Source organism: Tachypleus tridentatus, chromosome 10 (assembly GCF_004210375.1).
Source record: "Tachypleus tridentatus isolate NWPU-2018 chromosome 10, ASM421037v1, whole genome shotgun sequence".
Taxonomy (NCBI): Eukaryota; Metazoa; Arthropoda; class Merostomata; order Xiphosura; family Limulidae; genus Tachypleus; species Tachypleus tridentatus.
In genome coordinates, this window is record NC_134834.1 from 149,753,012 (window position 1) to 149,770,675 (window position 17,664).

Genomic DNA, 17,664 nt, shown 5'->3' on the forward strand with positions numbered 1-17,664 from the left:
ATATTCAAGTTACTTCTATTATAATGACTGGTGTAAACAGTGTCATTACTAATACAGTTGTTTACATGTTGCCATTTATTATAGTCAAATTAGTTCTATTACAATGACTGGTATTAAGAGTGTTTTTTATGATACAATTGTATACATATTGTCATTTATTATAGTCATGTCTATTAGAATGACTAGTATAAACAGTGTCATTAGTAATACAGTTGTATACATGTCATTATAGTCAAGTTAGTTCTATCAGAAAGACTGGTGTAAACAGTGTCATTAGTAATACAGTGGAATACATGTCATTTATTATAGTCGTTACTTCTTTTATAATCACTGGTATAAACAGTTAGTAATACAGTTGTTTACATGTTGTCATTTATTGTAGTCACGTTAGTTGTATTAGGATGACTGGTATAAACAGTGTCATTAGTAATACAGTTATATGCATTTTATTTATTATAGTTAGATTAGTTCTATTAGGATGACTGGTATAAACAGTGTCATTAGTAATACAATTGTATACAGTTGTGATTTATTATAGTCAAGGTAGGTTTATTAGAATGACTGGTATAAACAGTGTTGTTTGGAGTAGAGTTATATACCTATTGTAATTTATTATAGTCAAGTTACTTCAATTATAATGATTGGTATAAACAGTATCGTTAGTAATACAGTTGTTAAATGTTGTCATTTGTTATATTCAAGTTAGTTCTATTACAATGACTGGTACAAACAGTGTCATTAGTAATATAGTTGTATACATGTCATTTATTATAGTCAAGCTGCTTCTATTATAATCACTGGTATAAACAGTGTTGTCAGTAATATAGTTGTATGCATTTTATTTATTATAGTCAAGTTAGTTTTATTAGGATGACTGGTATAAACAGTGATATTAGTAATATAATTGTATACAGACGTGATTTATTATAGTGAAGTTCTATTATAATGACTGGTATAAACAGTTAGTAATACAGTTCTATACATGTCATTTATTATGGTCAAGTTGCTTGATTATAATGACTGGTATAAAGAGTTAGTAATACAGTTGTTTACATGTTGTCGTTTATTGTAGTCAAGTTAGTTCTATTAGGATGACTGGTATAAACAGTGTCATTAGTAATAAAATTGTATACATGTCATTTTTTATAGTCAAGTTGCTTCTATTATAATAACTGGTATAAACAGTGTCATTAGTAATACAGTTGTATGCATTTTATTTATTATAGTCAGGTTAGTTTTATCAGGATGACTGGTATAAACAGCGTCATTAGTAATACAATTGTATCCATGTTGTCATTTATTATAGTGAAGTTCTATTATAATGACTGGTATAAACAGTTAGTAATACAGTTGTATACATGTTGCCATTTATTACATTCAAGTTAGTTCTATTACAATGATTGGTAAAACAGTGTGATTAGTAATACAGTTGTTTACATGTCATTTATTGTAGTCACATTAGTTCTATTAGGATGACTGGTGTGAACAGTGTGATTAGTAATACAGTTGTATACATGTCATTTTTTATAGTCAAGTTGCTTCTATTATAATAACTGGTATAAACAGTGTTATTGGTAATACAGTTGTTTACATGTTGTCATTTATTGAAGTCAAGTTAGTTGTATTAGGATGACTGGTATAAACAGTGTCATTAGTAATACAATTATATACATGTTGTCATTTATTATAGTGAAGTTCTATTATAATGACTGGTATAAACAGTTAGTAATACAGTTGTATACATGTTGTCATTTATGATATTCAAGTTAGTTCTGTTACAATGACTGGTATAAAAGTGTCATTAGTAATACAGTTGTTTACATGTTGCCATTTATTATAGTCAAATTAGTTCTATTACAATGACTGGTATTAACAGTGTTGTTTGTAATACAGTTCTATACATATTGTCATTTATTATAGTCATGTTTATTAGAATGACTGGTGTAAACAGTGTCATAAGTAATACAGTGGTATACATGATATTTATTATAGTCATGTTACTTGTTTTATAATGACTGGTATAAACAGTGTGATTAGTAATACAGTTGTATACATGTCATTTATTTTAGTCAAGTTGCTTCTTTTATAATGACTGGTATAAACAGTGTTGTTAGTAATACAGTTGTTTACATGTTGTCATTTATTGTAGTCAAGTTAGTTGTATTAGGATGACTGGTATAAACAGTGTCATTAGTAATACAATTGTATACAGTTGTGATTTATTATAGTGAGGTTCTATTATAATGACTGGTATAAACAGTGTCATTAGTAATACAGTTGTTTACATGTTGCCATTTATTACAGTCAAGGTAGGTCTATTAGAATGACTGGTATAAACAGTGTTATTTGTAATACAGTTGTATACATATTGTCATTTATTATAGTCAAGTTACTTCAATTATAATGACTGGTATAAACAGTTGCTAATACAGTTGTTTACATGTTGTCATTTATTGTAGTCAAGTTAGTTCTATTACAATGACTGGTATAGACAGTGTCAATAGTAATACAGTTCTATACATATTGTCATTTATTATAGTCATGTTTATCAGAATGACTGGTATACATGTCATTTATTATAGTGAAGTTCTGTTATAATGGCTGGTATAAACAGTGTCATTAGTAATACAGTTGTTTACATGTCATTTATTATAGTCAAGTTACTTGTATTATAATTACTGGTATAAATAGTGTCATTAGTAATACAGTTGTATCCATTTTATTTATTATAGTCAGGTTAGGTCTATTAGGATGACGGGTATAAACAGTGTCATTAGTAATACAATTGTATACATGTTGTCATTTATTATAGTAATGGTAGGTCTATTAGAATGACTGGTATAAACAGTGTTGTTTGTTGTAGAGTTGTATACGTATTGTCATTTATTATAGTCAAGTTGCTTCTATTATAATGACTGGTATAAACTGTCGTTCGTAATACAGTTGTTAAATGTTGTCATTTATTATAGTCAAGTTCTATTATAATGACTGGTATAAACTGTCGTTAGTAATACAGTTGTTAAATGTTGTCATTTATTATAGTTAAATTAGGTCGATTACAATGACTGGTATAAACAGTTTTGTTTGTAATACAGTTATATATATGTTGTCATTAATTACAGTGAAGTAAGTTCTATAGGCACTGGTATAAACAGTGTCGTTAGTGATACAGTTGTTAAAATGTTGTCATTTATTATAGTCAGGTTAGTTCTATTAGAATGACTGGTATAAACAGTGTCATTAGTAATACAGTTGTTTACATGTTGCCATTTATTATTGCCATAGTAGGTTTATTAGAATGGCTGGTATAAACAGTGTTGTTGTATAAGAGTTGTTAAATGTTGTCATTTATTATAGTCAAGTTTTATTATAATGACTGGTATAAACAGTGTTGTTAGTAATACAGTTGTTTACATGTTGTCATTTATTGTAGTCAAGCTAGTTCTATTACAATGAATGGTATAGACAGTGTCATTAGTAATACAGTTGTATACATGTCATTTCTTTCAGTCAAGTTGCTTCTATTATAATGACTGGTATAAAGAGTGTTGTTAATCATACAGTTGTTTACATCTTGCCATTTATTATGGTCAATGTAGGTTTATTAGAATGACTGGTATAAACAGTGTCGTTAGTAATACTGTTGTTAAATGTTGTCATTTATTATATTCAAGTTAGTTCTATTACAATGACTGGTATAAACAGTGTGATTACTAATACAGTTGTATACATGTCATTTATTATAGTCAAGTTGTTTCTGTTATAATTACTGGTATAAACAGTGTTGTTAGTAATACAGTTGTTTACATGTTGTCATTTATTGTAGTCAAGTTAGTTGTATTGGGATGACTGGTATAAACAGTGTCATTAGTAATACATTTGTATGCATTTTATTTATTATAGTCAGGTTAGTTGTATTGGGATGACTGGTATAAACAGTGTCATTAGTAATACATTTGTATGCATTTTATTTATTATAGTCAGGTTAGTTGTATTAGGATGACTGGTATAAACAGTGTTGTTAGTAATACAGTTGTTTACATGTTGTCATTTATTGTAGTCAAGCTAGTTCTATTACAATGAATGGTATAGACAGTGTCATTAGTAATACAGTTGTATACATGTCATTTCTTTCAGTTTAGTTGCTTCTATTATAATGACTGGTATAAAGAGTGTTGTTAATCATACAGTTGTTTACATCTTGCCATTTATTATGGTCAATGTAGGTTTATTAGAATGACTGGTATAAACAGTGTCGTTAGTAATACTGTTGTTAAATGTTGTCATTTATTATATTCAAGTTAGTTCTATTACAATGACTGGTATAAACAGTGTGATTACTAATACAGTTGTATACATGTCATTTATTATAGTCAAGTTGTTTCTGTTATAATTACTGGTATAAACAGTGTTGTTAGTAATACAGTTGTTTACATGTTGTCATTTATTGTAGTCAAGTTAGTTGTATTGGGATGACTGGTATAAACAGTGTCATTAGTAATACATTTGTATGCATTTTATTTATTATAGTCAGGTTAGTTGTATTAGGATGACTGGTATAAACAGTGTTGTTAGTAATACAGTTGTTTACATGTTGTCATTTATTATATTCAAGTTAGTTCTATTACAATGTCTGGTACAAACAATTTAATTACTAATACAGTTGTTTACATGTTGTCATTTATTGTAGTCATGTTAGTTGTATTAGGAACACTGGTATAAACAGTGTCATTAGTAATACAATTATATACATGTTGTCATTTATTATACTGAAGTTCTATTATAATGACTGGTATAAACAATTAGTAATACAGTTGTACACATATTGTCATTTATTATATTCAAGTTAGTTCTGTTACAATGACTGGTATAAAAAGTGTCATTAGGAATATAGTTGTTTACATGTTGCCATTTGTTGTAGTGAAATTAGTTTTATTACAATGACTGGTATTAACAGTGTTGTTTGTAATACAGTTGTATACATATTGTCATTTATTATAGTCATGTTTATTAGAATGACTGGTGTAAACAGTGTCATTAGTAATACAGTGGTATACATGTCATTTATTATAGTCAAGTTGCTTCTTTTATAATGACTGGTATAAACAGTTAGCAATACAGTTGTTCACATGTTGTCATTTATTGTAGTCAAATTAGTTGTATTAGGATGACTGGTATAAACAGTGTCATTAGTAATACAATTGTATACATGTTGTCATTTATTATAGTCAAGTTGCTTCTATTATAATGACTGGTATAAACTGTCGTTCGTAATACAGTTGTTAAATGTCATTTATTATAGTCAAGTTCTATTATAATGACTGGTATAAACTGTCGTTAGTAATACAGTTGTTAAATGTTGTCATTTATTATAGTCAAATTAGGTCGATTACAATGACTGGTATAAACAGTTTTGTTTGTAATACAGTTATATATATGTTGTCATTAATTACAGTGAAGTAAGTTCTATAGGCACTGGTATAAACAGTGTCGTTAGTAATACAGTTGTTAAAATGTTGCCATTTATTATAGTCAGGTTAGTTCTATTAGAATGACTGGTATAAACAGTGTCATTAGTAATACAGTTGTTTACATGTTGCCATTTATTATTGTCATAGTAGGTTTATTAGAATGGCTGGTATAAACAGTGTTGTTGTATAAGAGTTGTTAAATGTTGTCATTTATTATAGTCAAATTTTATTATAATGACTGGTATAAACAGTGTTGTTAGTAATACAGTTGTTTACATGTTGTCATTTATTGTAGTCATGTTAGTTGTATTGGGATGACTGGAATAAACAGTGTCATTAATAATACATTTGTATGCATTTTATTTATTATAGTCAGGTTTGTTGTATTAGGATGACTGGTATAAAAAGTGTCATTAGTAATACAGCTGTTTACATGTCATTTATTATATTCAGGTTACTTCTATTATAATGATTGGTGTAAACAGTGTCATTAGTAATACAGTTGTTTACATGTTGCCATTTCTTATAGTCAAATTAGTTCTATTACAATGAGTGGTATTAACAGTGTTGTTTGTAATACAGTTCTATACATATTGTCATTTATTATAGTCATGTTTATTAGAATGACTGGTATACATGTCATTTATTATAGTGAAGTTCTGTTATAATGGCTGGTATAAACAGTGTCATTAGTAATACAGTTGTTTACATGTCATTTATTATAGTCAAGTTACTTGTATTATAATTACTGGTATAAATAGTGTCATTAGTAATACAGTTGTATCCATTTTATTTATTATAGTCAGGTTAGGTCTATTAGGATGACGGGTATAAACAGTGTCATTAGTAATACAATTGTATACATGTTGTCATTTATTATAGTAATGGTAGGTCTATTAGAATGACTGGTATAAACAGTGTTGTTTGTTGTAGAGTTGTATACATATTGTCATTTATTATAGTCAAGTTGCTTCTATTATAATGACTGGTATTAACTGTCGTTCGTAATACAGTTGTTAAATGTTGTCATTTATTATAGTCAAGTTCTATTATAATGACTGGTATAAACTGTCGTTAGTAATACAGTTGTTAAATGTTGTCATTTATTATAGTCAAATTAGGTCGATTACAATGACTGGTATAAACAGTTTTGTTTGTAATACAGTTATATATATGTTGTCATTAATTACAGTGAAGTAAGTTCTATAGGCACTGGTATAAACAGTGTCATTAGTAATACAGTTGTTAAAATGTTGTCATTTATTATAGTCAGGTTAGTTCTATTAGAATGACTGGTATAAACAGTGTCATTAGTAATACAGTTGTTTACATGTTGCCATTTATTATTGTCATAGTAGGTTTATTAGAATGGCTGGTATAAACAGTGTTGTTGTATAAGAGTTGTTAAATGTTGTCATTTATTATAGTCAAATTTTATTATAATGACTGGTATAAACAGTGTTGTTAGTAATACAGTTGTTTACATGTTGTCATTTATTGTAGTCATGTTAGTTGTATTGGGATGACTGGAATAAACAGTGTCATTAATAATACATTTGTATGCATTTTATTTATTATAGTCAGGTTTGTTGTATTAGGATGACTGGTATAAAAAGTGTCATTAGTAATACAGCTGTTTACATGTCATTTATTATATTCAGGTTACTTCTATTATAATGATTGGTGTAAACAGTGTCATTAGTAATACAGTTGTTTACATGTTGCCATTTCTTATAGTCAAATTAGTTCTATTACAATGAGTGGTATTAACAGTGTTGTTTGTAATACAGTTCTATACGTATTGTCATTTATTATAGTCATGTTTATTAGAATGACTGGTATACATGTCATTTATTATAGTGAAGTTCTGTTATAATGGCTGGTATAAACAGTGTCATTAGTAATACAGTTGTTTACATGTCATTTATTATAGTCAAGTTACTTGTATTATAATTACTGGTATAAATAGTGTCATTAGTAATACAGTTGTATCTATTTTATTTATTATAGTCAGGTTAGGTCTATTAGGATGACGGGTATAAACAGTGTCATTAGTAATACAATTGTATACATGTTGTCATTTATTATAGTAATGGTAGGTCTATTAGAATGACTGGTATAAACAGTGTTGTTTGTTGTAGAGTTGTATACATATTGTCATTTATTATAGTCAAGTTGCTTCTATTATAATGACTGGTATAAACTGTCGTTCGTAATACAGTTGTTAAATGTTGTCATTTATTATAGTCAAGTTCTATTATAATGACTGGTATAAACTGTCGTTAGTAATACAGTTGTTAAATGTTGTCATTTATTATAGTCAAATTAGGTCGATTACAATGACTGGTATAAACAGTTTTGTTTGTAATACAGTTATATATATGTTGTCATTAATTACAGTGAAGTCAGTTCTATAGGCACTGGTATAAACAGTGTCGTTAGTAATACAGTTGTTAAAATGTTGTCATTTATTATAGTCAGGTTAGTTCTATTAGAATGACTGGTATAAACAGTGTCATTAGTAATACAGTTGTTTACATGTTGCCATTTATTATTGTCATAGTAGGTTTATTAGAATGGCTGGTATAAACAGTGTTGTTGTATAAGAGTTGTTAAATGTTGTCATTTATTATAGTCAAGTTTTATTATAATGACTGGTATAAACAGTGTTGTTAGTAATACAGTTGTTTACATGTTGTCATTTATTGTAGTCAAGTTGTATTGGGATGACTGGTATAAACAGTGTCATTAATAATACATTTGTATGCATTTTATTTATTATAGTCAGGTTAGTTGTATTAGGATGACTGGTATAAACAGTGTTGTTAGTAATACAGCTGTTTACATGTCATTTATTATATTCAGGTTACTTCTATTATAATGATTGGTGTAAACAGTGTCATTAGTAACACAGTTGTTTACATGTTGCCATTTATTATAGTCAAGTTACTTCTTTTATAATGACTGGTATAAACAGTGTGATTAGTAATACAGTTGCATACATGTCATTTATTATAGTGAAGTTGCTTCTTTTATAATGACTGGTATAAACAGTTAGTAATACAGTTGTTTATATGTTGTCATTTATTGTAGTCAAATTAGTTGTATTAGGATGACTGGTATAAACAGTGTCATTAGTAATACAGTTGTTCTCATGTTGTCATTTATTATAGTCAGGTTAGTTCTATTAGGATGACTGGTATAAACAGTGTCATTAGTAATACAATTGTATACAGTTGTGATTTATTATAGTGAAGTTCCATTATAATGACTGGTATAAACAGTGTCATTAGTAATACAGTTGTTTACATGTTGTCATTTATTGTAGTCAAGCTAGTTCTATTACAATGAATGGTATAGACAGTGTCATTAGTAATACAGTTGTATACATGTCATTTCTTTCAGTCAAGTTGCTTTTATTATAATGACTGGTATAAAGAGTGTTGTTAATCATACAGTTGTTTACATGTTGTCATTTATTGTACTCAAGTTAGTTGTATTAGGATGACTGGTATAAACAGTGTCATTAGTAATACAAATGTACACATGTTGTCATTTATTATAGTGAAGTTCTATTATAATGACTGGTGTAAACAGTGTTGTTAGTAATACAGTTGTTTACATGTCATTTTTCATGGTCAAGTTGCTTCAATTGTAATGACTGGTATAAATAGTTAGTAATACAGTTGTTTACATGTTGTTATTTACTGTAGTCATGTTAGTTCTATTATAATGACTGGTATAAACAGTGTTGTTAGTAATACAGTTGTTTACATGTCATTTATTGTAGTTAAGTTAGTTTTATTGGGATGACTGGTATAAACAGTGTCATTAATAATACATTTGTATGCATTTTATTTATTATAGTCAGGTTAGTTGTATGAGGATGACTGGTATAAACAGTGTCATTAGTAATACAGTTGTTTACATGTTGCCATTTATTATAGTCAAGGTAGGTCTATTAGAATGACTGGTATAAACAGTGTTGTTTGTAATAGAGTTGTATACACATTGTCATATATTATAGTCAAGTTACTTCAATTATAATGATTGGTATAAACAGTGTGATTAGTAATACAGTTGCATACATGTCATTTATTATAGCGAAGTTGCTTCTTTTATAATGACTGGTATAAACAGTTAGTAATACAGTTGTTTACATGTTGTCATTTATTGTAGTCAAGTCAGTTGTATTAGGATGACTGGTATAAACAGTGTCATTGGTAATAGAATTGTATACATGTTGTCATTTATTATAATGAAGTTCTATTATTATGACTGGTATAAACATTTAGTAGTACAGTTGTATACATGTTGTCATTTATTGTATTCAAGTTAGTTTATTACAATAACCGGTATAAACAGTGTTATTAGTAATACAGTCGTTTACATGTCATTTATTATAGTCATGTTACTTCAATTATAATGACTGGTATAAACTGTCATTAGTAATACAGTTGTTAAATGTTGTCATTTATTATAGTCAAATTCTATTATAATGACTGGTATAAACAGTGTCGTTAGTAATACTATTGTATACATGTTGTCATTTATTATAGTCATGTCTATTAGAATGACTGGTATAAACAGTGTCATTAGTAATACAGTTGTATTTATTTTAGTATTTGGTACACAGTGCCCTCTTGCTAAGTAGATGTGTGTTAAGTCAGCTCCTTATGAAAGCCATTTTTTTTATAGTTGTACAATGACCCAGAAAATCCTGTTCATTCAAAGCGAGAAGCAGAAGAACTTATATCCAAGGCTGATACCAACAAAGATAACTGTCTCTCTCTTCAGGAAGTTTTAGCACAGAAAAATATTTTCCTTGGGAGCAAAATGGTAGACACTGCTCGCAGTTTTCACGATGAATTCTAAATAGCTGTGATAATTTGTAATAAGGTTTTGTGGATTTGTTCATGCAATAAGTTAGAAGATTTATTATAAATATTTACTTTAATTGTTGCACAATTAAAACAGCAACCCTATTTGTGAGCTTGAAAGAAATGAACAACCTGTGATATTACAATAATTTAGCCTTTAAATCATGAGATGGTTCTATAGAAAATCATATCAGATCGGGATAAACTTGAACAAGAGAAAATCTGCTAGAACAAATTTGTTGTATGAAACTAAATTAGTTTGTTTTGATTTCTTTCTCTGAAAACCACATTGAAAGGTCTCAATGTTTGCTCAAGGTCATTCCATTTAAACTGTAAGAATGATTTTCAACATGTTTGTGACATCTAGTACCATTTACAAACAAAGTAAAGGTGACAGTTAATGTTATATCTGTCAATAAATATTGTTATGGTAAGAAGAACAAAATATCTTGTTTAATTTTAAACAGTGTGGTTTCTGCCTGTTTCTTATCACTTTAACTTTAGCAAAAACTTACTCTGAAGGCAACATTTGTGTTTCTTGAAAATGCCATACCTTTCAATATTGCTGCCCCCTCAGTGGCACAGCAGTTAGCCTGTGGACTTACACTGCTGTAAACCAGGTTTTGATACCTGGGGTGAGCAGAGAGTCCCTTGTGTAGCTTTGTGATTAATTGCAATCAATTAATCAATCAAGTTTCAATTTTGTCCTTGTAACTAAGTTAAATATAACTTTTGCCCCATGCACATTGACAACAGGACTTTTATAGATCCATTACTTTGAGAAGGAAATGTACTTTCATTAAATTATGATGTAAACAGAGGAAATAACTTTCAAGTGAAGATTTGTCTTCAAACGTTATTCTGTTTGACAGCTGTCATTCTAAATTATCAACTAAAACGTTTTGTCATTTGGCAGATAGTGCAGTGGTTGTAATAGACATACAATTCTGTATCATCAACTCTTGATATTAGGGTTAAATTGGTCATTACATCCACACAATAGAATCTATTTTAAGTGTAACATGAAAGAACTGAAAGTTAAACATGAAGATAAAAGGTGATTTATAGTTCACATACATATAATTCCTTGGATATTATTTAAATAAGTTGTAGGTAAAATGTATTTTTATTATTATTAGATACTACTAAGTTTATTGTTGATTTAATATGGAAAGACTAAAAATAACATTTAAAGATTACAATAAAGTACATTATTTCTCGCATTATATTTTTATTTAAATAAAAACTATACAGCTTGTTCTATTGTATATAAGAGTAGTTGATAGGCTGAAAGCAATATTTATACAGAAATGTAATACAGCTCTTAAGTGTTAGAAACGTATAAGTTTGAGTCTATAAATTTATAATACATAGTCCTAATTATAGAAGAAATGGAAGTATAATTTCAAGAAACAGCGTTGAACATATCATTCCATGAAATTGTTTTTTTACCTTTTTATAAATATATACAATTATGCTTCACCTGCTAGCAAAATCTAATCTGGGATTAATTTGAAAAAAATTCATAAGATAAAATCCACAGAAATTTTTTGTAATAAGTCTCTTAAAACTTGAAATATTGTATTAATAAAGTTATCCTTGGCTAAATTGCCATTAATGAATATCCTAGGTTGTTAAAGAAAAAAATAAATAAGTTGTGCACTCTAACAGCAATTCCACTGTCCCTACAACCTGGGTGGGGGGGGCAGGCAAATGAATTTGTTTTCCTCCAGAACTATTAAAAATGAAATCTTACCATTAACTTCACTTTGATATTGAAAACTTATTTCGTTAATAAAATTAAAGGACTATCCAAAGGCACTATGAAGAATAATTTTGGTTTCCAGCATAACTGCTTTCTTAAGGACAAAGTAATTTATATATCACTGAAACATTTTATAATTTGTTACAATTAAGGAATAAATATGTTATAATTAAGTGTTTAACATTATTAATTTTCACTCAGATTCTCTGTCATTTATCATGGTCTTTAAGAAAAATGGTCAGTCATTACCTCCCCCTTGCAATAAATAGTGTAGCACATGAGTAATTAATAGTCACTTGTTTCTGGCCCATAAGATATGTTAGACTTAAGTCGAATTTCTAGAGCAATTTGAACCTGTTCTAACATACAGTGCATAAACATGGCAACAAATTATAGTCTGTACATACAAGCTCTCTACACGATTCATCAGTCCAGTTTGGTGATTTATTTAGCTTCATTTGACTGAAACATGAGCATTTTAAGCATATTTCAATTTCTTAAACTAATATTTCTTGACTTTAGTTATATAATTTTCACCATTTCCCTATGCCACTAGTTTTAATGTGTTACACTGCTTTATAATATTAAGCTTGCTTATATAGCATTTCTGGGTTTCTTTATTATGAGCACTTAAATTTTAATTTAAATTACCTTTTCAGTAATTATTTTTGCAGATAAACCTTGTTTTTCTTACATTTTTCTCATCATTAAAAGATATAAAAAAACTAGACTTATTTCTGCTAGGATTTTTTTACAAAGAACATTCCAGCACAGTTTACACTGATGCAGGAGACAGTCTAAAATTGCATTAGTATACTGAATACATTCCATTCACACTTACACTTCAATTTGAAGCCAAAAGCCATCTTTCAGTCTCTAAAACAGCAAAGTATTAAGCTGAATTTTGAAACAAATTGAAAAATTTTGTGCTAACACATTTGCATATACAAAAGTTAACTATAAACCAATCACTGTTTTTTTTTGTTCTTTTGAAAATTAGCTACCAGTATTTGTTCAAACTTTGACTTTTATACATGTTTTGAATTAAATGTATGAAGTGTTTTATGAACTTTTGTTGTAAATGAAACCAGCAAAAAATCATACACATGTAACATTTCAGTAGTTTAAACAACCTTATCTCCACTAATACTAAATATTGGTCCTTAAGATAACTATTGCTGTATTGAGCAGATAAAGATCATAAAATTCAATGTTTAAAGTTTGTATCTCGTAAGAATTTGTAGTCTTGATTTATATATATTACAAATCCAAGACTTTCAGAGGATTTTAAGCACTTTGTCCAAAACTAGTTTGAATTGTAAACAATGTAATTATGGATTATACTTAAATCAAGGAAACTGTTAGAGCAGCTTGAGTCCTTAAGACAAAAATTCAATCGATGTGATAATTCCCAAGAAGTGAAGTGGTAAGTGCAGTTTTTTCTACCTTAGTGAGAGTAATAGGTATATTGGATGAGTCAATTTGGACAATTTAATTAACTTGAAATTCCAATGATTTGCTGAAAATTTAATATATTTTGGTAACATAAACCTTAATTAAATGTTTGGAGTCGTTCTGCTTAACATTCAGGGCACAGTAACCATTTCTTTAATTGACAAGTGTCTGGAAAGTTGTTGCTTATGCTAAAACACAGTTAAAGCACACAAAATAAAGTTAATGGCACGTTTTTATTCTTAAATGCCTGACTAGAAACCATACCATGAATTTTCACAAGGACATGAGTACCTTCTGGCAATTAAAGGTAGTGAAGGCAGTTGTGACCTTAAGGGGGGGGGGAAATCTTCACAAACGTGCCATTCCATAACTCTACATTAAATGAAGGGTTGTAACACTGAATATGAAGTTTTGATAGCCATGGCTGGAAGCTGTGCATGTAACATACAAGGTAATTTCCTCCTTACTTTAATATATTTATTCATTTATACACAAACATTTTTTTAAATCTTGTGAAATACAGACAGTGTTTGAGTTAGAATTTGATCACAAATTCTTAAGAACATTTTATAACTCATCATGAAATAAGTATCCTCTTAAAGGCAATTAAAGGTAGTGAAGGCAGTTGTGACCTTAAGGGGGGGGGAAATCTTCACAAACGTGCCATTCCATAACTCTACATTAAATGAAGGGTTGTAACACTGAATATGAAGTTTTGATAGCCATGGCTGGAAGCTGTGCATGTAACATACAAGGTAATTTCCTCCTTACTTTAATATATTTATTCATTTATACACAAACATTTTTTTAAATCTTGTGAAATACAGACAGTGTTTGAGTTAGAATTTGATCACAAATTCTTAAGAACATTTTATAACTCATCATGAAATAAGTATCCTCTTAAAATATCAACTGTGGTAAATTAAAGATAATAAATAGAAAAACCATACTTTATTGCCAGTGACTGTCCAGAAAACATGGTTAAAATTTATAGTTTGCAATACTTCTGTATGAAAGAAACAAGTTCAGGATAAAATCTGTTTATCAAATTTTGTTCAAATTGTAAAAGTGCTCATACTCTAGAACCTTCAACAAGATTGGAAGAACACGTTTACTGTTAATTTAATGCATTTCAACACATTGTTTAGATATTAATCATTGGAAATTAGAAAACAGCATACATCCGAAACAATGACCCAACCTTAATAATAAACATGTACAATTATTTTTAGTTTCTTTTCTTAATGCCACACCCTTACCATTTAACATATGACACGTTTTAGATACTTCAAAGTCTACAATCTGACAGTAATAGCAAAATATTCATGGAATTTCTTTTTAAATAGCTTATTTAAGCATAAACAATTTTTTCTACAATTTATTAATAGATGTTTATTTTTATGAATTTAAACGTGATTTTAAGGTAACGTTCTTTAAACCTACTAATTCGAGTATAATCATTGTATGGTTTACTGCTTTGTTTATAATACAATTATAGTACCTATACATCAAAGGATTGATAGTTTATTCTGAACTGTGGAATATGGGTTAGTAGGCAAATAGTTTATTAAAGTATTTAGCATTCTCTTGTAGGCAATATTCCAGATGGTGTACCATAAAAAGTACGTTAATTATACAAAATGCTGTCCGATAATTCTTGTAAATAGAAAGCAGATGTCATAACTCATGAGATGCAGCTGTTGATAAAAGTTCTGTTGGTTGTTAAACTGTCATACATAAACAGATGGTTAGGACCCTTCTCCAGGAGTATACTTACAGATGGTTGTTCTATTAATGGTTGTGCTGTATTTACCACATGTTTATTGTGGTAAGTTACTTAACCAAATATAGGTCAGCACATTTTTATTTTTACATTTGTCTTTAATATTTGTGAAGATAAAGTGAAGTAGAGAAAAACATCTTTCTAATGTCTATTTTAAAATATGCACAAAGATTAAATATATCAGATATCTTGAAAGATAAGAATTAATTTTAACTTTAGTATGGAAAGTAGGTGATGGGGTGTGAAGTAGAATGACAAAATATTAATACCTCAGTGAAAGTAGTTCTAAAGATCTGTTTCACAGTATGTCACATTTAAATAATGCAATGTTTTCTTTAACTTGTGTTATTGCATGTCGTTAAACTGAAAATTACAGAATTTGTATATTTTTATCTAACGACCACAGTTAAACTGTTCATATCCTCAATCTAGAAGAAACTTCATTCTAGAAAAATAAACCAATTTAAAACATATTAAAAGGGGTTTCAGATTCATTAAGAAACACGTTGATAACAAAAATCTTGTAAATAACTCATAGCTGAAATCTTTTACAATTTGATTCCTAAAGGTACTGTTTATGATTTAAATATAATTCATCTAACTGTTAAGCAATTACTCATTTTCACAACTGTCAATCAGCTACAATACACACAGCTACTAAATAGTTTACCATCACTTAACCCAACAGACAGCTACTAAAGATAGTTATTGCTAAACGTGATAGTCATATGGCTACAACAGAAAAGGCACCATCTATAAAAAATGCTAAATGTAATTCATCTAGCCATTAAAGCAACTGTCAATTTTCAGTAGACAAATGCCAGTCATAAAGCTACAACACACAGCTACTAAATATAGTTAATCATTACTAAACCTGTCTTGTCTTATAGCTTCTATACACAGAACGTACGAGTAGACAATATTCCAATTAATTGTGTTGTCAAGTCTTGGACAAGATTACACAAAATTAACCCTATCACAAATCAAAGCCATCTTGTTTGTTGACTTGCATTCAAAAGGTTTACTGAACTACTGTTTATAAATGTATATCGTTAAGTTTGGGTTTAAAATACGTATAATTTAAAATTTTCATATACATTAACTTCAATTTAAAAAGTAAATATTTAAAAAAGCAAACATTAATTTTAGCAAGTCACATGGTACATTGAATGTAGCCCTGGTTAGCATTAGATGTTTGCAATGTTAAAAAAGTCTGAAGTTTTGTATAAACTAGGAACAAGTTTCTAATACAAACTGTAATGTAAAGTACAAACTTATCTTTTCTGAATGTTGAGACAATACTAATGTACTGAATCCAACAGTGGCCCCACTTACCTCATCCAAATTTTAAAAGTTACCTATATTCAACATGTGAATAACTAACTGAAAGCTCAAATATCCCACAAGTAATTTTATCAGCCATTATCAAATATAACAGCATTGTCTTTCTTTTGAGACAAACTATCATGCTGTTACGTCAAGTCTAACCTCTAAAATTTCATAGACTGTTACTAAAACTGAAAATACGTAATTTTGTGGTATCAATATAGTTGATTTTTTAGTTATTTAAACGTATATACAAAATATTTAAAAAATTAAGGCAAGAAGGTTATGAGAAGTATCAACCAAGTAGAATTTCATAACAAGAGAAAACTGCTTTATTTAAAAGTTCTATTTTGTTACAAAATTAGTCCACTAAGACAGGTAACTTTGTGAAGGTTGGTTTTACATTCTTGGATATTGGTGCACATGTACCAAGTTATTTTTACCTTTTGTGATGTTAGCTAGCAATGTCTGATAGGTCAATATATGTATAACATTATCATATTTAAAACACCTTTGTGCGTTTGTGTGTGTAGTCACTCCAGAAAGAAAAGACGCATAATTTATATTTCCTAATTTTTTATGGCAGTTATGAGATCAGTCAAATCTAACATACAGAGATTCCAATCTAATAGTGAAAACAGATGAATTATAAAAAAAATTGTTTTAAAAAATGTTCTACAATTATCTGGAGGTTGAGTATTTCACATGTGAAAATATTCTGATGAATACAAGTATATGTAATCTTTAAACTGCATGTTGTCTTGTCAAAATTTGGAAAAAGAACACTGTAGAATAAATTCTTTAATTAAAATATCTTAATACTTAATTCAGAATCCTAATATTTCGTGTATTAAAGCCTTTCAATGTTTACAAAAACATGCAAAAGTTTGTAGATGTGTACACTATTAGAAAGCGTAACAATTACATTCATGGATACTTTCTTGGTTTCTTGCTTTAAGAAAAAAAGAGGGAATTGAGTGGACA

At 28.5% G+C, this 17,664-nt stretch overlaps 1 protein-coding gene across 1 annotated transcript in view; it reads left to right on the top strand.

The window, feature by feature from the left end:
- myd (stromal cell derived factor mayday) overlaps nucleotides 1-12,844 on the top strand; it is a 31,608-nt gene extending 18,764 nt beyond the window's left edge. The window contains exon 6 of the mRNA XM_076464455.1: nucleotides 10,170-12,844. Within this exon, the coding sequence (XP_076320570.1) occupies nucleotides 10,170-10,346 (177 nt within the window). The 3' untranslated portion in view covers nucleotides 10,347-12,844. The remainder of the gene's footprint in view (nucleotides 1-10,169) is intronic.
- Nucleotides 12,845-17,664: the final 4,820 nt, after the last annotated feature.